Source organism: Oculina patagonica, chromosome 4 (genome assembly GCF_052425735.1).
Source record: "Oculina patagonica isolate OP01 chromosome 4, crgOcupat, whole genome shotgun sequence".
Taxonomy (NCBI): Eukaryota; Metazoa; Cnidaria; class Anthozoa; order Scleractinia; family Oculinidae; genus Oculina; species Oculina patagonica.
The window spans coordinates 34735467-34758330 of NC_135761.1; the positions used below are offsets into that span (position 1 = coordinate 34735467).

Consider the following 22864-nt stretch of genomic DNA (forward strand, 5'->3'; position numbering starts at 1 on the left):
AACTTTCTCAGCCCAAGCTGTGCATGCTTGGACACAATTTATTTGGTCATTGATCAACTTGGTCAACTTGGGATCAAGTTGACTCATTGTGAATGGCTGAAGGAGAAAGCAATCAAAAGGAAGTACGTTCCACTGACTGACTCCCATAAACATCAAGAACTTCTGGCCCAGTTCATCTGGTGGTTTGTGACCAATTACCTTATGGCAGTCCTAAAAGCCTTCTTTTATATCACGGAGTGGTACGCATCGTCAGAGGGTGTTTTCTACAGAAAGCAAGTTTGGAAAAAGATCCATCAGTTCGGTTTGAACACGTTTTGTGGCGAGTTGTTGTTATGTTGAATTTGGGTCATTGAATATAACTGAATATTCTATTTATTTGTGTATTTTCATGTCACACCATTTAATTTGGAGCATTAAATATAATTTAACATTTTATTTATTTGTGTATTTTCATGTCACACCAATTCAATTTGGGTCATTGAATATAACTGAACATTCAACTGATTTGTGTATTTTTGTCACACCATTCAGTTTTAATATGTTAAAACAATAGTTATTAGTCGTTTTATAATATGCTTTGTTAATTGAACAATGTACAAAGCCCTCGCATATCTCATCTACCTCGAATCTCTGAGAGTAATGCATAGCAATAACAGCGAGATATGAGAAGCGCTCTTTAGACAGTTTCATCAGCGAAAGAGACCACTCAGCTTCCGCACTACTGACTGGTAGGGTGCATACGATGAGGAGAAGACGATGGATGTTTGGAGAAGCATTCTCGTCACAGACATCAAGTGCTAGCAGAAGATTTCTTGGAAGCTCCTTCTTTGCTAACTGCCAATTAGTTTGCCATCTTTGGAAACTGAAGAAACGATTTACCCACCACTCACACACTCTAGAGGCTTGGAAATGCTATTTCCAGCATTCTCCAAGAGCTATTTGTGATTCACGCATATCGCAAATTATTTACTTCGTACACCGTCTCAGCAAACCAATGCACATTAAAGAGAGTATAACACTTGCAACAAAATAGAAAACCGACTGTCTCTGTATCTTGAAACCAGCAAATGTTTCACCTTTCAGAGTCATCTTAGTAAGTTCATAGTTATTAAACTGTCTGAGTTGCCTTAGAGGCAAACATATACTTCATCGGCAAGTCGTTTTTTGAAAACTTCCCAAACAGGTGCTTGCACCGCTGGTTGTCCCCCACAAATAAATTTGCGACCTCCACCATGTCAATAGCATCTGCCAATTTCTTGTGGACATGCAGAAGCATGAGGTGGTTGAGCCTGCCCTCTCCCTTGGTTGAACGCAGGTAGCTCTTGACTCGCTTTAAGGCAGAGAAGGAGCGCTCGCTGACGGCATTGGTAGCTGGCATGACAAGCATAAGCTTACCAAGGGTGCAAATCTCACTCAGTAGGAGTTTGCGAGCATTTCCGAGTGACTAAAAAAAGTCCAGCAGATCAGCGATGTCGAATCGGGAGGTGTTGTACCCCATTGCCTGCACTATTTCTGGAAGCAGGGCTGGGCTTCTCGCTTGTACTGCTGCAGGTCAGTATCCCGGTACACGGCTATAAAAGTTTTATTTTCAACCCTTTATACAGGTCTGATTTTACTTTTTTCGAAAAAAGCTGGAGGGCACAGCCCCCCCCCCCTTGCTACGGCACTGACTCAGTTTTCAAGATGGTGCCGCGATAGAGGCACTTTGTTAAAGAATTGCTCGAGAACCGATGGTATTCTAGTTGTTGCTCATATTGAACTGTCGCGAAATATACCCCATCTTTTCTTAACTTGACAATCAGTCAATTATTAGTGGAAGTGACACAACTACGTATGAAACAATTTTGTTCTATTATTTTTATGAAGAGCCAAACAAATAAAACAAATGCTGCTCAAAGGGGGGGGGGGGTTGCAACCCCCTCAACCCCTCCCCTGGATCCGCCTTTGTTGATGATTCTCACAGGAGACATCACTGAGATAGATTTGCCTTTTGGTAATAATCTTTGAAAGGAATAAATTAACAGACACATGATAACAGGTGGAAACTTAAACAGGGGTCTCTCTTAGATTCAATCCTGCAGATCAACCAGTGGAAGCGACCTTAAACTAGATTATTGGTCTGGTATTTTGAGTTGACACGTTCTGAGAATTTTATTTATTTATTTATTATTTTTTTTAGAAATTACAATGACAATAATACATACACGAACCTTCATTATGCTATTAACCGCTATTATGACACACAGCTTGCTTGCGTTGGACATCAACTTTTTCCCAATTCCTTTTACGTATTCAAATTCGATGGAGCAAGCGTTTTCCATGTTTAGATTCCTCTTGAGGAAGTCCATAGGGATATCTTCTTTGGATTTGTTCGCATCACTCTTGGGAATGCCATAGAATCATTTAGAATCAGAATTTTGATAATCTAGTAGTTGCAGGCGCAATTTCTCTCTCCAGTTTTAACTGCGTGTTTTCATCGGAATCTTGAAGTCTCATTTTCTTACCTTCAACCTCGTCATTAAGGAATTTGACGCTCTCTATGAGGCTATTTGTTTCCTGGGCTGCGACCATAACCTCTTGTTTCAAACAGTTTAAATCGCACTCTAATTCTTTTTAAAGTTTGGTTTATTCTATCCATCCATTCATAAAGCAACTTTATTTGGCAACTGATACTGTCCAGTTGGTTCAACTTTACAAGGAACTCTTCCATTTTTGATCCGAGTTTGTCTGTCATGTTTAACGCAGAAAGGACTTTGTCACCTGGATCGCTGCTTGTAGGAGAAATGGCAACTGGTGCAAGGTCTTGTAAAACTGGTTCTTCTTCTTCTGTTATTCGCTTGGATTCAGGCGATACAGTATTGATATTTGTGGAACTTTTGCTGCCTCGGCCTTTTCTCTTAAAGAAGGACGAAAATTACATACACAAGAGAAGAGTGCATGAGAGAACTCGGAGAAGTTAGGAGCTCACAAAATGCACATCTTTACGCCGCCATGCTCAGTCCCAGTCAAGTTATTGCTGTTTGCTCTCCCCGCATGTTCTCTACATTTGAAACCTTGCCAGTAGGACGATGCAGAGTGATGAACTTGGCTCCACTTGAATCCCTATCCTGTGACACTACTTCAAATGAGCAGCCATCATTCTTTGCTTATTGGTCACACTCATCTGTTAGCGTACCCTCCTTTGCATTTGCTTTGCCTTCCTATAATTCTTCCTTTCCTTATCATTCTTACATCATTCTTTTCTCGCATACACTATCCATTGTGGTTTCTATATTTCAACGCTGTTTTCAATTGTCTAATTTCTGCTGCTTTTTGAGTATTCCTTTCAGTGTCTCAGTTATTTCACCTATCAGCTCAAAGCATCAATATTCGTTGTCTTCACACTTTTGTTTAGATGTTTAGACTTCTTAGATTCAGGCGACTCGCTTTCTCTCGTGGGATTTTTTGGCGTTCTATTTCTCTCCCTCTTCAGCCAAAAAACATTACAGCAGGTTTCACATATGCATTTAAAAGTAGACCTTACAGTTAACGGGTACCATCCAGAACGAAAGGAAAGGTTTGATGGCTCTTTGGTTGGTTTGTTACTTAAGGCTAATCAATTAAGAAGTAAGGTATCTCGTGTTGTAGTTTTTGAAGAGTTTTATTACACTGACTTCATTATTAACCACAAATACGCTGCCAACCTTCTGAATTCTAGGCCCAGAACAGAAGACAAAAAGGGCATTAATAACTTCCTTGTCTTCTTTTCGTGGCCAACTATACTCTCCTGCCTTTCTTTTTTTTAATAAGTTGACCAACACCTCACCCTCTTCTTCCAAAGACAAAATATATACCTTTAAAACAGCTCAAAAACCATACCGTTTGGGGCACCAAATACCCCCCTCCCCTCCACCCCTCCGGTGCTTTCATTCGAGATGGAAAAAGCCTGGAAAATGTATACATGTATCACAATTCCCTGTAGGTGAGCTATATTGTTAAAGTGATTCCAACGAATGCGTGGATACATAGAAACTGATATTTTATATAGTAAGTGCATACGTGCTCACCTTCTTTGACAGGGGTGCCACACAATGCAATCTGCTCATCACACTTTAGCTTTGCTTCCTTTGTGAAAGTATGTGCCTTTTCAATGCCCTCTGTTAATTTGAAAAGAGATGCGTACATACATTGTGGGACTTTCTGCCCATCTTCAGCCTTCAAGCAACTTTGAACTTTAGGGCACCGCTCGCACATCTGCTGATGTAGCCTTAAAACGCTTTGGCTTCTGAAGCATGGGGTCCACTTTCCATACTTGTATACCTCATGAAATGCTCATTTTTGGTGATACTTTAATAAATATGAAGACTGAAAACCGAAGAAAAAAAAATTTGTGCACAACCTTAAGACGGGAGAGCCATAAATTTCAACCGCGGGCCCACATTAGCATAAATTCGAAAAATTTGAAAAAAATTCACAGCATAGCCCTAGGTGAACTATAACTATAAATATATATTTTACTTCGATTCGATGAATATTTTAGGCGTACGGAAGTGATCTTGATTTTGCATCTCTCGGAAGCGGTTTCAGAGGTCTGATACCGCACACTTCAAACACCTCAATTTCAAAATCAAAACGATCTCTTTCGAAACAACAAATACATCATCAAAAAGAATAGATAATTATACACATTTTGAATGGTTATTTTCTAAGTTTGAATCAATATTAAATATTTGGTAGATTTTTAATTCTTTACATAATTTTGAGACATTTCACGCAAGGCAAAATTGACAAAATTCAGCGCCTAAAATCATTGCCTGGTACATGAGCTAAGGTGTAGAAACTTATACCACGTGAAAGAGCATTGTTTCTTCTTTGAAAATCCGTTTTCAAAACCACGGGCAACTAAAAAGACGATTTTTAACGGCCCGAAATGCAAGTAGTACTTTCGTGAAATTTGAGCTTCGCCGTAACGGCTTCGCGATGCTTGAAACTCACAAAAGAATAACAAATAAACATATTAAAACAATACAGCTTTAATAATACTTGTCAACGGGTACCAGAACATACTCGCGAGACTATTTGGCGTGGTTTTGTATCATTTCTAAGAAATAAGAAACCATTTTAGCCGTTTTATTTGACCTCGAGTTCCAAAGTAACAGAAAGCAAACACAGGTCACGTAGCGTTTGTTAAGGTCAAAGCACCCTTTATCAGATCAAATTGTAATCAATGAATTTCATTTGTCACACAGATAACAAGAGCTACAATCAAATAATGTTCATACCTTATAATAAGTAGTCAAAGCACCCTGGAAACTTTAAAAAATCCAATCGAAGCCCATCGAAAACAACATCTATTCTTCGCTGGTTTGAGTCAACTGTGCTTATCGTTAGCTTGCGTTACATAATGGATAGACCGCTGACAAGCTGTTATATTTTGCGGGCTTGATTCTACAGAAGGACGTTTATCCGTCCCTTACAGTCTATTAAATATTTTATTATTGTTGTTAGTGACCCCTTCTACCCTAAATGTTTGTTATGTAAACTAAAGCGTGACCTTAACTCGGGTGACTTTCAACAGATGACACTTAGGAACGAACCTTTATTTTCTTGGGGGGGGGGGGGGGGCGGACATTAGCCAAATAAATTGCTGCAGAGTAAAACCGGTTGAAATAATCGTGCAAGAAAGCCAAAAAATTAATTTCGTTAAATGAAAATGAAACATGTGAAAAATAAATATCTAGCTCAGAAAAATTACCCCTCCCGTCTCCCACCTTCTCAAAAAATAATGTTTTTTAGCTCACTTATCTAAATACATCTCCTGTTGTGTCATTTGGTTTGACTATCTTTCTGTAATATTCATTGTTATTGGCTATTCCTTTATCTGAAAATATATCCTTTACTCTATAACTTCAAGATGAACTAAATGGGTCAAGTTATTATTAAGCAATTTATCAATTAGTTTTTGCTATATTTATAGTAAATATTGAGTTAAGTCCGAAAAACGTTTTTTCGACAAAAGTAGCCCTCTGAAGGTATTGTGTAACCTTAAAGCAGCTCTCCAATCAGTTGCAATAGTCAACATTTAAGTCTTAAACCCTCGTGCAAGAACACGACCCAACAAGATCTGAAATGAAACTAATGTAAGGCGCTTTTCGCTTTGATGATTGGGCCTCGATGTCCATGTTGTAGAAATCGCAGATTGACCGCAGTTGTGCAACACTGAGTTTGGTCAGCTTGTTACTAGTATACAAGGAACATATATTAAGTGTGTCATACACGATGGGATGAACCAGTTGGCACTGGTCTAGGATGGATGCACGAGCAGAGGAGAAGGCTTCTTCCTCTTGGGCCGCCAGAAGGTCGTTATCATCGGTTACATGAGCTGACTGAGATGTCGCGTGTTTCAATTTTGCAGCGGTACGCGAGAAGTATCCCTGAATCTGCTGCGCAGTTAGGAACTCGTCAACCTGAAAGAGCCGCTGACCATTTTCCTTCCTTGCGTATCGCATGTCCCGAGATACTTTTTCAGGGTCGGATTTGTGGCCAGTCTCCTGCCCGATCTGGAACTTAGCATCCAGGTACTAGCGCTGATTGTCGTTAAAACGGCTGGCCTTCTTTGAAACTTTTAGAGCCCAGCCTTGCTCTAGGGGGGCCTCTGGGCACTCTTCATGATCAGTTGTCGTCGGGACAGCTAGTGTTGGCTGAAGGGAACAACCCTCTTGAATCTTCTTAGCGTACGCTAATACTGCCTGGTCAAAAAGGGTGTGCTTCTCAGAAACGAGTTTGCACTTTCCGAACAGCAAATGGCGCTCAAGGTTGTACTACTTTTGATAGGTGCAGATGCACCCATCCACAGGACACGACAACAGCCCACTGCTTGCACCTTCCTCTTCTTCATCTCCGTCCTCGTCTTCTTCTTCATCCAAGTGTTCAGTCATGGCTCGTTCGGCAGGTACGCGCCTTTCTTAAGAGCATGCCACAAAGTCTCCTTTAGACACCTCAGCCTTACACACATCTGGTAACCTTACAGGAACTGAATAATGGACCAGAAAAAAACATTAGAAAAAAGTAAAAGGAGTAACATAGTAATGTACAAATGAAACAAAATAGTAGGGAAGACTCTTCTAAATTATTTATTTGTTTATATATTTTATCTTATCCTATTTTTTTTTTATTTTTTTATTTAATATTTTACTGGTAAGATGGGAGTTTCATTCCAATAAGAATAAGATGTTGAAAATAAAAAAAAGACAAGAAATCGGATTGCCCATCATTAAATAGTTTTTTTCCGATTTACTTTTTCCCTTGACTTTTTCTTAACACAGTAGTGAAAATATCAGAATAGAGGCATGTATGTTGTTGCTGTAACTATAACCTTGTAATTGAGACCATGGTATATTCTTTCCCTCTCCAATGTTGTATGCCTTCCATACTGTGACACAGTCCTCTTGGTAGAGGAAATTGTTTAAGCTGCTGATACCCTCCCAGCGGCCTGGAACCTCTTGCTGTGGCTTGTTGGTAGCATCGGTAACTAGGACGACCCGCACAGCACTCATGCCCCCGTGAGACAACATGGCTTCTTTGAAGTCGCGCGCCGTTACCACGTCGTGGCCCTGGTTGATGTATCGTCGCACATGAGCCTTGATGGAAGCGGCTTTTCTGTCACAAGGCCCTTTACCTCCCTGAGGGTCACTGAAGTCGACTCTTTTTACATCAATCCCCGTCGCCTCTCCCATCAGACGGCATGCTGACACCATGGCTGCACTGTGATAGCACCCAGCGTTATCTTGCCTTAGTGCTGCACTTGTAATTTCAGGATGCTCTGCCTTCAGTGCGTCCAGTGTGTGTTGTAGAACTTGAACAACGGCATTTGCGTCCTGGCTGGAATCTTCTATTATGTGGACAAAGGTCTGCTGCTCAAGCTGACTAGCACACCTGCGCACTACTACGTTGACATGCCAGGAAATACCCCTCTTGCCGAACCAGTCAGCTTGGGTCTCCCGATATTTTTGTGGCAGCCACTTCATAGCCCAGTCCTGGGTTATGAGCACTGATGTGTCGTCAAGACTTTCCAGAACTGTTGTACGTGCCTTGTCTTGTTGTAGGGACCTCAGCTGATGTGCTTTCCATGATTCTATGGCATGGAGGGCTTGGTGAAACATATACTGCAAGTCGTCTCGTTCAAATTCTGACAGCGGGGCTTCAGTGATGGCATCTTCAACCTCTTTCATTGCAGCTTTAAGCACCTCACATTGAGTGCAGCTCTCCTCATGACTTTGATCGCAGTCGGCGCAAAAATGTCGGTTCTTAGGGTCGCTTAAAGCGTAACTGCTGCAGTGATCGGGGGTGGCTGAATGACTCGAAACATGGACCTGTAGTAAGATGTTGTAATATTTTACTTTAACAGTATTTTGTTAATATCGTACCATTACATCGTATCATATTCTACAACCATATAGCAGTAAAAAGCAAGAAGGGTACGTATACTGCAGATAATCATGTGAACACATCATCTTCTTTACTTAAGAATTTTTGTTTTTTCCTGTTTTGTTTAAATCTTTCATGGACGCATAGTCCTCGTAAGAGCGACTTGGGTTTACTAAATCAAGTTTTGCCCATTTTATTATAGGAAATTGACGCTTGTGACAGTGTTAATTAAGGTATTTGAAATTAACGCGACTTAAGATTACGACGATTGAAGGAAAAATTACCTCCCAATTAAAAAGATTACCGCAAAAGAGCGTGTAGCATTTCAAAATGAAGGAAATGAAGCGTCAATCTCCTATAATAAGGAAAGCTAAACTAAATACGCATACGTTCTAACTATTCCTTCGATTAAATAGTTAAACCTTTCTAAGCGTAGGCTGTATTCACATTAATTCCTAATATTCATTAGTGCATTTTCTTACACTGTCTGGCTTAAAAAAAATCGCGACACTTTCTTAACGAATAAGACTCGGTAAAGCAAAAACCAGTCACGCGTCATACGCGCGCGTTTTCAGGTGCTACTAATTAAATGGTTTCGTGTAATTACTTTAGATTCGTAAAAAGTCTTCGTCTTATATCTGATCAGTCTGAAAAAGGCAACTGACGCGCGAAAACGGGCTTCGGAAGAAAATATTTGTACTTGGCGTTCGAATTATGCAAGTCCCTGGAGCGACTGGGTACTAGTCTGTATTTCTTTAAAATGTTTCATAGATAACTGTCTTTGCCTATACGTCCTTTCTGATCCGTTATGTTTTTACTGTATCAAATCGAACATACCTTATAGTCACCCTTAATGTACTGCTTTGCCTCCTTCAGTACCTTCTGCAAACGACTTATCCACGTTCTGTCGTCTCTGCGCAGCTTTGGCAACATTTCAATCAGGTCGTCGAAAGCCTTACCACCGTCTGCCGCGATGTAATCGAGCCCTTGAAGCGACTTTCGGACCGAGGCAGCACAGGAGGACAAGACGCGAAGCATAGTAGATCTGCTGAACGGCGTGAAGCTGACTTCCTTACAATACTGAGTATACTGTGCCACGATTCGTTCTGGTATCATAGTTCTAATAAGATTAGGTGTTTCCAGGACACTTCCATCCGACAGGGGCAGTAGTCTTTGGCCAAAGGGTAGATCTAGTATTACATGTGGACTGGTGATGAAGTCCAGGAAATGGTCCAATTGAGCATAGTCCACACGCATACGGGGACTCTTGGACACGAGCACAGGCGAACCTCGCCCGTATTTTACTGCGTGTTGTCGTGCGGTCTTTACTCGATATTCCGTGATGCCAGGTATGTATCGCTGGAGGAGACTGTATGGCACAAGGTCTGCCATGATGGAGAGGACTTGTCGCCGCGTGTCCCAGCTTGCGGCATTTTGGTATGTTTCTGCCAGGGATTTCAGATATTTGTCATCAGCTGAGTTAGGCTCAGACAAAACACCCAAAGCGCTCTCAACTTCACCTGACTTTTTCAATTCTTCCCAAAGGCCACCTGCGTCATCTGGAATAATGACTTCCAGGGCTGCCACGACTGCATCTCTTGCTTTAGCAACGTATGAATACTTGGTCCGGGAATCTAACTGCTGAGCCCATGGTTTCCGCTGCTGTGTTAAGGGAGACATTCCACTGGCTGCCAAGAACTCGTTTAGCTTTGTTCGGCAAAAACTCAGCGTCGCGCTGGCTCTGCTTTCACCTGATAGTTCACTGCTGCTTTGTTCTGTTTGATCAGGAACGTATAGACTTGTTTCGTCCGACACAATAGCGACACTTTCCATCGCCTGACATAGCGAATCACTACTGCTCAAAGCCTCAATATCCTATAAAGGAAGAAAAAAAATGAAGAATTTCGATTGGTAATGGCAATTGTATAGGGTATTTACAAAGCTCAATGCGCTTCATAGTTAGATTAGTTTTCCTCTCCCTTCCGTGCGCACTTGAAATATAGGGGTCGAGGCGCCGTGAGGCGCGAGAAGAAATAGTCCAGGTTTACTTGCATGTGCATGCGCCAGTTTTTTTTCCCAAAAAAAAGTGGCGAAAAAACATATATATTTGGTAGATAAAAATAATAAGTTGCTGTGTAGCACTTTGTTTATGTACTTTGAAATGTTTTTCTTGTTAAAAAAACGAAACGTCTCGCTTAAAGAGAAAACATTTTAGCACTTTTTTAACAAGAAAAACATTTCAAAATATATATTTGGTAGCACTTTTGAAAACACGCGCACACAGATGACGAGTTCAACTACGCGACCATGTAAGGCAAGGTCAACGGGAATAACTTTACAAACCTAGGCTTGCCAGATTATACATTAAAAGCTAACGGTCAAAAGACAAATGGTTATCCGTCAACTATTCCTGGTATTTTGTACCTGCTCATTGAAGTGGCTTTGGATGCAATTTAGCGGTCTTTCTTTGCATTTGCGCGAAGTTGCATTCGTCATTTGAGCGAGCAATTCTAACCCTTATGCCGCACTCCTCGTTTCTTATTGGCTCATTCTGAGCATGCGCATGTACTGCATTACTTTTATAAGGAATCTCTCCTCACGCGTCAAGTTCAACCCATGGTTTTATGCAACTATAAATGATTTACGTATTTCAGAAAAAATGTTGGTCATTTTTTCCCTTCGACTTACTGGTTCATTTTCGGCGGACTCATCTGATGGGGAGGTTGTTTCTTTGTCCTTTTTCTCGAATTTAACTAATTGCTGATCAGTTAAAGTCTCTGTTTGCTGAGCCGGGGGCGTTGGGTCTGGTCTACTCAGCAAAACGCGACACAGCTTACATATTGCTGAAACCAATAGAAACAACAATGATTTACATATCCATAACATTCAGAATCAAACCAAGTAAAAAATAACTAAAATACTGATCGATTTCAGTCACAGGTAAGCAGTTTTCGTACTTTACAAGATTGCTTCAGCTACAACTCATAAGGACTTACGAGATCCAATAGGGACTAGTGTGGAGGTCATCTTGTAGATGAGTTTAGACTGTACGAACGTGACACTACGATCACCCTTCATCTGCGTAGTCTTATGAGGAGCCCAACTTGGTGGAACAGCGCAGAATCGCTTTTGGCAGCGCCATCTGAGGCCAAATTTATCCCTATGTTTTGGGCAAATGGACATGCTTAGGTGGCTGCTGGTGATCTCGAAAATACCTGAAAAAATGATACACAAGGTAGTAAGCCATTAGCATAGGCTAGAAAGCTTTGTTTAGCACCTGAATACTACGTTATGAATCAAGACCTAGGTTTCAAAATTGAGTGTTTTCCAGTTAAGCGGCGTGTATATACTGCATGACATAAACTGACATGACCTATAAAAAACTTGTTACATACACAGACGAAACGCCACCACCCACTTCACTCCAACTGAAAAAGACTTGCACACAGATTGTCGAACCAGCAGCCCTTCCTTTTCAGTAAATTTAAGAACGCGTGCGAACTCGCTACGGGCCGTTGGGTCTCCTTTAAAGTTCAATATCAGTAATCGTTATTTATACATAATATTAGTTACACGTGTCTCATTGGTAAACAGACGGATAAAGAACTTTGCAATTTTTTCTCGTGCACATTTGTTCCATTCAGAGGTATTTAACTCGCCAGCAGGTCTCGCCTGATAACGTAATATTTACAGCTATCCGGAGCAAACTTACCCCTTTGGGTATACGATATACAAAAGTGGGGAGGGGTCGGAGGGGAGTTAGCGTTTTTCGATATCTAGTTAGAAGACTTGCGTCCCTTAATTTAGAACGTATTTTTAAGTATTTTTTAAGTAAATCAGGCATGTCAACCCTCACAACCTACCCGTTCCCTTCCCCTACCCCGTCAGCCGGCCGACGTGTCAAGCGTACGTGACAATGTTGAAATATTTCTGTTTATACATACCTGCTCTAGCTAAAAGAAGTTCCGCCTCACTTTTCAGGGTAGAATCGGCAAAGCCACCAGCAAAAGTTTTCAAATGACCACTGATGTCTTTGTCACATTTTTCGATTGCGATACATTGGGAATTTGCCGGATGTTCAGCACTGGATCCGCATTGTCCCCCAACTTTCTCAGCATACTCACAAAATGCCATTTCCGATCGAGATGAATCACGGAAAATTCAGCTGGAAATTCGCACTTTTCCAAGATAATACGAACGACAACTTGTTGTGATATAAATGCAAACTTAACCTGGATACACGACTGCTTCACAGAGGCACTGACTGTAGAAAAGGTGCAAGAATAATGATTGTGTAACAAGTTAAGGAGAGGTTTGCTTAAAATAAACATGACCTGCATTGGGAAACTACTTGGTGTTAGGTCATGTTTATTTATGTTTCCTTTTCGCTCGATCAAGCAAACTTATTTTATTGGAAGCCACAAGGAAAACAAAACGGAGGCTAGCGTTTATGTTTTATTTTTGTGTGACATTTTCTCATTTTCCCGGCATTTGTCTTATTTTAATATCTTTTAAACGGATTGACTGACCGAGGTTGAAAGTTGAAACCAAGGTTGAGACAATACCTTTGACAAGCGGTCTTCCTGTGTAGTGTAACGCAATGGCCGCTGTTGACCGAATGTTGGAATTGTTTCAGTCCGATTTCCTTGGATTCATCTAATATACAGAAAGCTCACGAAAAGGTACGAGCAAAACTTCATTTTTATCGCTTGTTATGTGTGTTTTTAAACAAATTCTGAATATTTTGATTTTGATTTGATCTGATAAAGAGTGCTTTGATTTTGACAATTGCTACGTGACCCGTGTTCACTTTGGAACTTGAGGTCAAATAAAACTGCTTAAATGGTTTCTTATTTCTTACAAATGACACCAAATCCCGCAAAATAGTCTGGTAAATATGTTCTGGAACCAGATCACAAGTATTTTTGAAGCCGGGTTGTTCAAATATGTTTATATGTTTTGTTTATGGCAGTTTTAAGCATCGCGAAGCCGTTACGGCGAAGCTCAAATTTCACGAAAGTACTACTTGCATTTCAAGCCGTTAAAAATCGTCTTTTTAGTTGCCCGTGGTTTTGAAAACGGATTTTCAAAGAAGAAACAATGCTCTTTCACGTGGTATAATTTTCTACACCTTAGCTCATGTACCAGGCAATGATTTTAGGCATTGAATTTTAGCAATTTTGCCTTGCGTGAAATGTATCAAAATGATGCGAATAATTAAAAATCTCCCAAATATTTAATATTGATTCAAACTAAGAAAATAACCATTCAAAATGTGTATAATAATCTATTATTTTTGATGATGTATTTGTTGTTCCGAAAGAGATCGATTTGATTTTGAAATTGAGGTGTTTGAAGTGTGCGGTATTAGACCCCTGAAACCGCTTCCGTGAGATGCAAAATCAAGATCACTTCCGTACGCCTAAAATATTCACGGAATCGAAGTAAAATATATATTTATAGTTATAGTTCACCTAGGGCTATGCTGTGATTTTTTTTCAAATTTTTCGAATTTATGCTAATGTAGGTCCCCGGTTGAAATTTATGGCTCTCCCGTCTTAAGGTGCTAAAAAAATTTCTTGCACAGCCCAAAAGAGAAAAAAAATCTTAACAAGACAAAATTGCCCATGCCCCCCGCCTCAAAAATAAAATGGTCCATCCCTTATGTTGTTACATTCAGTCAATTTTCGCAATCTTTATTAATGATTTTGTAATACAGTTGCAATTGACTATTTGCAGGGCCATGTAGATTCTTAATGTAGAATAGAACAAAGATCTTGAATAACAGGAAAAATAACAAAGTGAAAGGGATGTCAATGCGCACATCATCAAAGGAAATCTGTGAATCCTTCCAGCTATTTCTGAAAGGCTTAGCCTTTCTAAGTAAGAACACTAGCATTATGTTGCCAAGTGACCTTGCTGATAACATATCCTGTATGTGTTGATAACAATACTTTTTACATATACTTGCATATTCCCTGTGTGTCAACGAAAACATTCTCTGTTACTGGACAGCAAATGAGTGGTTTTAAGGCAGCCATTTTTTAGTTGACCTCAGATATGTTTTGTTGTTCAGCAGGTTGGATAACTGTTTTATGCGAAGTGCTCAGCTTTTTTCCATAGAAATGCTTTACCTTGCAGTTGGTTTTTTGGAAGAATTCTCCTTCTTTGATTTGCTCTATATGCTCTTCCCATACCGAAATATCAATGGCACCAGAAGTGTCGATCAACTTTCCATCTCTTACTTTGCCCTTCGAGTTGCTTGGGGCTTTCGCTTTTCTATTCCATTTTACAGTTCCAGATACTCTAATCGTATCGCCTTGTTTGGATTATGTCTCAAGTTAAAACTTCCTCACTCCTATGTGACTTTCAATGCTCACAGTATCTTTTAAAGTTTTACCTTTTTTTAACTGTTTTTGAACTTCATCTCAGCTGCTAACTTATCTTGGTTGTGGCCAGAGTCTTTCAAGCCCCTCAAGTAAAGTGTGATTTGTGTCTAACAAATCTCGATTGCGGATTGAGTCTGTCAATCCTGCGAGTGAACGAGAGCTGCTCGCAACACGTTATCAAGAGAAATTTCTAGACCAATACAGTACGTACTATTCTTGATTTTGATTAAATCAATTGCATAAGTTTTGGCTTCTAGACCTTGTGAAATCAATAAAGCCCGAAAGAAACTGCAAAATATCCTCACTTAGGAAGGCTGCTCAACTGCAATCAACATTTGCAAGCGTCGTTTGTTGACTAGTTTGTTTTGCACTAGTAATTCGCATTATTTTTCCTGAAAAGTGGGCATCCATAAGACACTCCCATCTTGGACATACATGATACATTAAACTAACCAATATAAATTGGGAATACTTGATGCATTGCCTTGCAGTCGGCCTTATGACAAAAAATTTAACTGGCAAAAATGCCACAGCATTGGTCAACAAATAAGATATTGCACCAGCTTTCTGTCCAGGATGTGGTCGTGGGCTTAACAACTGAGAGGCACAAAGGTGGCTGGAATCATACTGTGGTGAATATGACCTTGGCCAACCATTTGAAACATTAAAAGGGTCGTTGAAGTGGCTGTCATTGAAGGAATTATTTACAAAATACTGGCAGGAATCTCATAGGGCATTGTGTTAAGCATGTTCCGCTTGACTGTGGACACTCTTGAAATTCTACTTTCCGGGATATCAGGGGGAGGGTGAGGCTGTTGATGCCACTGCTTTGGAAGTAGTAGATCTGACTGCTTGGAAGTAGTAGATCTGACTGCATTGGAAGTTGACACTGCTTGGGGAGTAGTAGACCTGACTGCATTGGAAGTGACAGTGTCATCCCTAGAGGTTGCTGGCATTAACATTGATAAACAAAAAATACACAAAAGGGTTTGACAGTGTATGCATATTTTTTTATCTCTTCCTGCCTTTTGACACTTCCATATCCTTTACAATCGCTTGACAAACAGGCAATCTTTCCATGTGACACAGTAAGCTGCGCAAACCCAATTGGATTGGAAGATGATGGTGGGCCATAAACACAGAAGACAGAATCTGATAAACGTTACAGGCGAGGAAATGAAATGCCATTCATGTTTTCAGCCAAACTGTCCTTGGTATCTTGATCAGATTTGTAGAGATCAATAATTTCTTTGGTCAAAGTATGGGTGGACATGACTGGAACTGCCTCCTCTGCTTTCCCAATGTGCGCACCTTGACTACCCCTGTTAACAAATGTAGCTTGAGGGAGCTTGCAACTTATTAAGACATTGAGTGTTGTTACCATCCACCATAAAAAAAAAACATTTTTGGCTCCTAATAGTCTGGCATGAATAGAAATGACAAGTCCGTTGAACCAAAAATTCAACACATCGAGAAACACCACTTTTGTGCTTCTTGGCTTTTGGTTGGTAGGATCCACCAAGATGATAGCCACAAGACTGACATTTCTCAGGCTTGTACCTATTATAAAATGCTGCATTGCACTGTGCACAGTTCCCCTGATCACGTTGACTCTGAGAAAAATAACATCAAAAAAGAAAAGTCGAGCAACTGGGTATATACATGTAGTGACGGAGGAGGCATGTTTTTTTTTTCATTGCTTTGTTTTCAGGTTCTTCTAAACTAAAAAAACTAAACAGTTTAGGCAAAGTAATATACTTATCAAAAAATGGACTGTAAGATTGTCAACATAATTATTGAAGGCTGTGCCTTTGGGCGACAGAAAAAACAAGACGCTGGTGGAGCTTAAAACTGTCCTGGTCACGGGGACAGCCTGGAGGAGCCTTGTGGGGGATAAAAAAATGCACCCCCCAGCCCCCATCCCCATCACCCGGGTCAAAAAATGTTGCGACTGACAAACAAAACGGTAAGAAAACACCATTTTCTGTATCATGTTTTTTCTTCTTCACTCATGGCTTTCCATTTTTCTGTTAGCATGGCATTGATTTCTTTCATTGTACTGTTTGAATTGCTCTCACAAAGTTTTGAGTATTCCTCTTTTAGGAAGATAATGTATCCATTTGCTGTTCTTTTAGGTTGTTTTTTTGGGAATGTTGTTCTCTCGGTTCTCTTCTGCCTGTGCTGCCTTCCTTTTCTTCCTTAAAACCTTCTTTAGCTCTCTGTGGGTACTGCTGTTAAGCAGTTCACTTTCTTTCACTGCTCTGGCATGTGCTAATGAGCTGGCAGGGGCATTTTCTCAGTTGTTTAGGTTTAGTTTGTATTGCCCAATGTCAGGAATGGCTTTTTCTTTGTCATCGTACAGAACATAAAGCTTAAAAAAACAATGGGCCAATTGTATCGGTAGGCATGCATTATTGGCTTGTTGATCTTCTTGATATCTTTATCGGTTTCTTTTTGAGAGGTTACCATGATGAAAGTAGCTTCAGTCACTTTTGAGATGTCTTTGGTGTATACTTTTCCGCCATTGCTCAGGATAATGGGAGTTACAAGTGGTTGTTCTGCACTGGTTATTCTACTTCAGTCCTTTCCAGTTTGTCTTCCAGATATCACAAAAGTGATGCCATGAAGAACTTGTGGCACTGGCTCCTGAAAATTTGATATTTCGACTAGAACAGGTCGCTCTTTGGAAGTTACTGCTACCTTTGCGTGCTTTTTTTTCTGGGCATCCATTAGGTTGTCTTCAGACAGTATTATTCTTTCCTAATATCTTTCAGTGAAAAGAACCATTCTATTTTATTTGCAACATAAATAAAAATTCTTTGTATGGCATCATATTCACAAATCAAGTATCAATTTTTGACAATTGAGATGGACAAATTAGGAAAACAGGAGAACATGCCTTTGGATATTAATGCAAAAAAAAAAATATAAACATACCAATTTACGAATAGGATCAAACCGGTGCACTGTAACATCTTCTACACCAAAATAAACTGTATCTCCAGCCATAAGCTTCTTCAAATTTGGACTCTATAAATAAAAGAACACAACCGTCATGACATTTAAATGATCACACAATGTTTAAATAATCACAAACCAAAATCATTGAATATATTGTACCTTCTAAGTGGCAAAACAACATGGTATCAAAACTTCCTGTTTTGTTACACTTCTTACCTCGGTAGCATCAACAATTACATGATGCCACTCCGACTTTCACGGAAGAAACATGACAACAACAGAGGCATCCTGTGTTTTTACTATCTTGGCTTTCGCCCATACTCCGAACTGATCTACAGCTTCGACGTTTTTGCCAACAGTAAAATCTATCACAATCAGATTTAGAATGAGTACGAGCGATTTGAATAATAAAAACATGCACATGTGATGTTGTTGTTTTGATATTCATGAGCTTTTCACAATTAAACTTAAAGACACAATAGGGAAAAGAGTTTTGGCTTATAAATGGCAACAAAAAACAATAGACCAGACAATAAAGATAGCCTAAACCATAGCTTTTAATTGCTGGTTACCAAATGGGCTCAAAGGCAGTTTATCGGGGAATGCTTGATAAGTAAAAGACGGCTGTCCCGTTCAAAATATAACATTCAAGCATAAATAGTTTTGTTTAGAAGTCAAAACGCTTAGTGTCCACAATAAGATTACAAATCCAGATCTCACTTGAATTTATTTCAACAAAGAAGTCAAATTTGTATATATAGAACTGTTTTAAATTTTTATTTTACTGATCTGACATCCAAACAGAAAGGCCTCGTGCGGCATGGAATGGAAAAAGCTTTTAGATTTTGTTGCGTCTGAAATGCCTTTATGCCTTACACAAGGTAATATTCACATTCATGAGCAACCAGCTGTGTAGTGTATGCAAGTTACAACCCAAATGCACAGCTCATATTTACTCTTATTGTTCGTGATGTGATGTTCACTGCAGTAAAATTTTATCTTATCTTGCATGTATCTTATCTTATATTCCTCCTAGCTTAACACTTAAAATTTCCTGTGTAACAAATATCATCCTGCTTTGGAATTTACATTCGCCTGCACTGGTAAACAACACATTTAGTAGTTTATTTTTTTACAAGCGTAACCTCAAAGAACAGTAAATTTGCTACAATACATCAAAATAAAAGTTTACAAAATATTGTGGTTTGTATCTACCGCCTGTTCTAGATAGAGCTTCACGCTTAGTCAATGCTTTATCAAAATTCATCTCACTACATGGTAAAGAAAAATATATATTCAACTTACTGGTGAGCTTCCATCATGGTTTACATAGCAGTCAGGCTCGTGGCTGTTGAACCATGTAAGGAATTCCAGACGACTTATTCGTCCTTCTGCCTTCTTCTTTTCCATTTTTTTGCACTTGGCGCAAGAAGAACTCAAGTGAACTACATCCACTACTTCTCCAGTGTCAACAGAGATAGCAGCTATCTCTAGCATCTGTGGCTGACCATCCTCTTGAGCACCACGAGGCATCGATCGTGACTCCTACTTTGACAACTGTTTCTTTGAGTTCTTCGAAAGAACATTCCACATCAATTTCGCCGTTAGAGAATTTAAATTGCTTAACAGCAAGAGCAGCAGGATTAAGTTCCACTTAAAGGGGTGTTTTGGTCTCTCGTTCGATTTTCTTGGTGTGATCTGCCCATCTGTTTATGGGAGCGAGACCAAGAAAACTGAATAGCTTTGCAGCTGCCGCATGACTGCTGCCAGTGGATCGAAAGCCGAGAACTGATGCTCGGTTTATCTCAAATAACCTGCTTTTTTCAGTCGTGGAAAATGCAAGATTTCTTTCGTGCCACAGGCGGCTTTCGTTTTGGCACTGGAGCATCGAAGTCAAACTTTTCCTGTAGCCTTTCGCCAGCTTCTGCCATGTCTCGCCTGCTTCAACATTATCCCATTCTTCCACATGAATCTTTTAACGGCTCGCACTTTTGGTTGTAGAACTCGCACATTTCTTGCGTGATACAATGGAGCTGAGAGATCATGTGACTTGTTTCATGATGCGTTGACAGACAAGTTTATCCAGTATCACAAGACTTGTCAACGGCCAATTAGCATAATTAGCCAAGTTAAAACTTTTACGCTAAATAACTCTGTGCAGAATAAATTTTTTTTGTGGAGTTGTTTTTAAAAGAAAGCTCTTGAAGAGCTTTATCTGAACATTACAAAATCCCAAACTTCGAAAAATGGGACTTTTTAACCCTGGCTGATACCTTAATGCAACCAGGGACAGTGAAATTTCCAGAGTTGTGGTTTTTGAGAATCATCATTGGTGCCAGTAGTTGGAATGGAAATTAAATGGAGTGCGAAGGAATATTTTGTATACCTGTCCCCTTGTTTAGAAATACCATGTTACTTGGAGGTTGAACAGAGTTATTGTTTGCTGGGTTTGTAGTTTATTTAGAAACAACTGGCGCTTATACGACTCTCCTCTTTGTACCATGACTTTGACAGATTGCAGTTCATCTTTTCCAGTTTGGAGTTGTATGTCAAAGTACAAGTTTTTGGTGCTATTACTTTTCTGCACTTCCTGGACTGCTTGGATGTATCCAGTGAAAACTGATAAAGAAAAATGTTTTGTGAATATATAACAAAATTCAACACAAAAATGTAATAGTTTATAGCTTGCAGTAGTTTTATTATATTTGTAAATAATTTACCATGGTAAGGAGTTTTATTTGTTTTCTCAAGGAAAAATGGGGGATGCCACTGTTGTTGTTTACATTGGTCATATCGGTCTTGTACTGTTGGTTTATGGTTAAGACTGTTAAGTAGAGATGGGCATTAGCAATAGAAGACATTGACATTTGGAAATTTTGCAAGCTTTCTTTTTCTGTTGATCGTCATGTCATACACAAGGACACCATGCTGTTCAATGGGAGTTGTTTGTCATTGTTTCATGTAAAGCCTTATTGATGTCTTTGAAATTCGTCCGAAGAAACGGAATCAAAATGCCTCAAAATACCCGTCAGCTGAGTAACAGCTTCAGAAACTTTGGACAACTTTCTTCCACTCAGATCAGACATTGACAGTTAAAATAAATTAGCAGTATTAATTACATAATAGAGAAAAAACTGACTTGCTCTGGCCGGCAGAATTGTTCCTCTCTGTCAGACTTTGGCTGGAAAAATGATTTACCGGTATCTGTCAAATAAGAATTGAATGATATGTAAAATGTAAGTTACCTTAATAAATTGCACTGATTAAACATTTTAACATAAAATGTATATTTTACAACTTTAAGTGAAGAAGTTTTGTAGGTAATATTAACTTAATTTGTATAGTACACATTTCAAAAGATGTAATGATGTACTTTCATTTTAATTTGTTTTTGTTATCATGCAAAGTATTTTCTGCCAAAATGTTAAGTCAAGCTTTTTCTGACAATAAAGACGTCACTTACTTACTTACAATCTGAACTTATAATTTGATGTTTTCTTAATTGACTACAGAGATCATTAGTTCAATTACAAGATCAGTAAGTTTACTTTCTCTTGACATGGCAAAATAAACAAGTCAGGAGGTACGAAGTCTACCCACAGTTTTTAAGGGTGAGTTCTTGTGACTTATGAACGGTTATGGACCAAGCAAGTTTTAATGGGAGCTGCTCTCTTTTGAGATTTGCTTCATTTGTATCATTTATACAAGATGTTACTGGAAAAATTGGCAGCCAATTTGGCGTATTTTCACAAAAGCTTGGACCTATGTAATTGTCCTTGTCAAACTCTACAATAACAGCAATTGGTAGCATAGGTGTCTGCTCGATCAAATGCTGGATACTTCACTTCTGCAAATAAAATAGCGATAGTTGTGGTCAAAATAAATGCTTGAAATCAACCACTTCATTTTTTTGAATTAATGTCATGATGCTCCCGCTAAAAGCTGAAAGCAATGAATCAACAGCTGGCTAGATGATGCAATGGATTATGTCTCAAGTTAAAACTTTCTTACTTGTATGCGACTTTCAAGGCTCACAGTATCTTTAAAAGTTTTACCTTTTTAAACTGTTTTTGAACTTCATCTCAGCTGCTAACTTATCTTGGTTGTGGCCTGAGTCTTTCAAGCCCCTTGAGTAAAGTGTGATTTGTGTCTAACAAATCTCGATTTCGGATTGAGTCTGTCAATCCTGCTAGCGAACGAGAGCTGCTCGCAACACGTTATCAAGAGAAATTTCTAGACCAATACATACTATTCTTGATTTTGATCAAATCAGTTGCATAAGTTTCGGCTTCTAGACCTTGTGAAATCAATAAAGCTTGAAAGAAACTGCAAAATATTCTCACCTCGGAAGGCTGCTCAACTGCAATCAACTTTTGCAAGCGTCGTTTGTTGACTTGTTGTCTTTTTTTGCACTAGCAATTCGCATTATTATTTTTCCTGAAAAGTGGGCATCCATAAGACACTCCCATCTTGGACATACATGATACATTAAACTAACCAATATAAATTGGGAATACTTGATGCATTGCCTTGCAGTCGGCCTTATGACAAAAAATTTAACTGGCAAAAATGCCACAGCATTGGTCAACAAATAGGATACTGCACCAGCTTTCTGTCCAGGTTGTGGTCGTGGGCTTTTAAACAACTGAGAGGCACAAAGGTGGCTGGAATCATACTGTGGAGGGTATGACCTTGGCCAACCATTTGAAACCATTTCATTTGCTTGTCCTCCACAATTAAAGGGTTGTTGGAGTCGCTGTCATTGAAGGAATTATTTACAAAATACTGGCAGGAATCTCATAGGGCATTGTGTTAAGCATGTTCAGCTTGACTGTGGACACTCTTGAAATTCTACTTTCCGGGCTATCAGGGGGAGGTGACGATGCTACCTCTTTGGGTGAGGCTGTTGATGCCACTGCTTTGGAAGTAGTAGATCTGACTGTATTGGAAGTTGACACTGCTTGGGGAGTAGTTGACCTGACTGCATTGGAAGTGACAGTGTCATCCCTAGAGGTTGTTGGCATTAAAATTGATAAACAAAAAATACACAAAAGGGTTTGACAGTGTATGCATATTTTTTTTATCTCTTCCTGCCTTTTGACACTTCC

At 39.5% G+C, this 22864-nt stretch overlaps 2 protein-coding genes across 2 annotated transcripts; both read right to left on the bottom strand.

Annotated features, from left to right (window-relative positions):
* Nucleotides 1–6944: 6944 nt before the first annotated feature.
* LOC144652388 (uncharacterized) lies at nt 6945–8139 on the bottom strand. The gene is made up of 2 exons (XM_078512403.1): nt 7355–8139; nt 6945–7012 (listed from the first exon to the last, which is right to left on the bottom strand). The coding sequence occupies exons 1-2, from the start codon at nt 8004–8006 to the stop codon at nt 6945–6947; spliced, it is 720 nt and encodes a 239-aa protein (XP_078368529.1). The 5' UTR covers nt 8007–8139.
* A 1089-nt stretch (nt 8140–9228) lies between these two features.
* Nucleotides 9229–11496, bottom strand: LOC144652389 (uncharacterized). The gene is made up of 2 exons (XM_078512404.1): nt 11095–11496; nt 9229–10281 (listed from the first exon to the last, which is right to left on the bottom strand). Exons 1-2 carry the CDS (start codon nt 11290–11292, stop codon nt 9229–9231), a joined length of 1251 nt encoding a protein of 416 aa, XP_078368530.1. The 5' UTR covers nt 11293–11496.
* Nucleotides 11497–22864: the final 11368 nt, after the last annotated feature.

Bases quoted from the DNA above. Each gene is read 5' to 3' on its own strand.
- LOC144652388 (XM_078512403.1), bottom strand. From the start codon at position 8,006: ATGAAGTGGCTGCCACAAAAATATCGGGAGACCCAAGCTGACTGGTTC. The intron at 7,013-7,354 runs GTTATAGTTACA...TCCATTATTCAG, and splicing joins ACCATGGTCTCAATTACAAG to TTCCTGTAAGGTTACCAGAT.
- LOC144652389 (XM_078512404.1), bottom strand. From the start codon at position 11,292: ATGTTATGGATATGTAAATCATTGTTGTTTCTATTGGTTTCAGCAATA. The intron at 10,282-11,094 runs GTAAGTCGAAGG...CTTCCTTTATAG, and splicing joins AGTCCGCCGAAAATGAACCA to GATATTGAGGCTTTGAGCAG.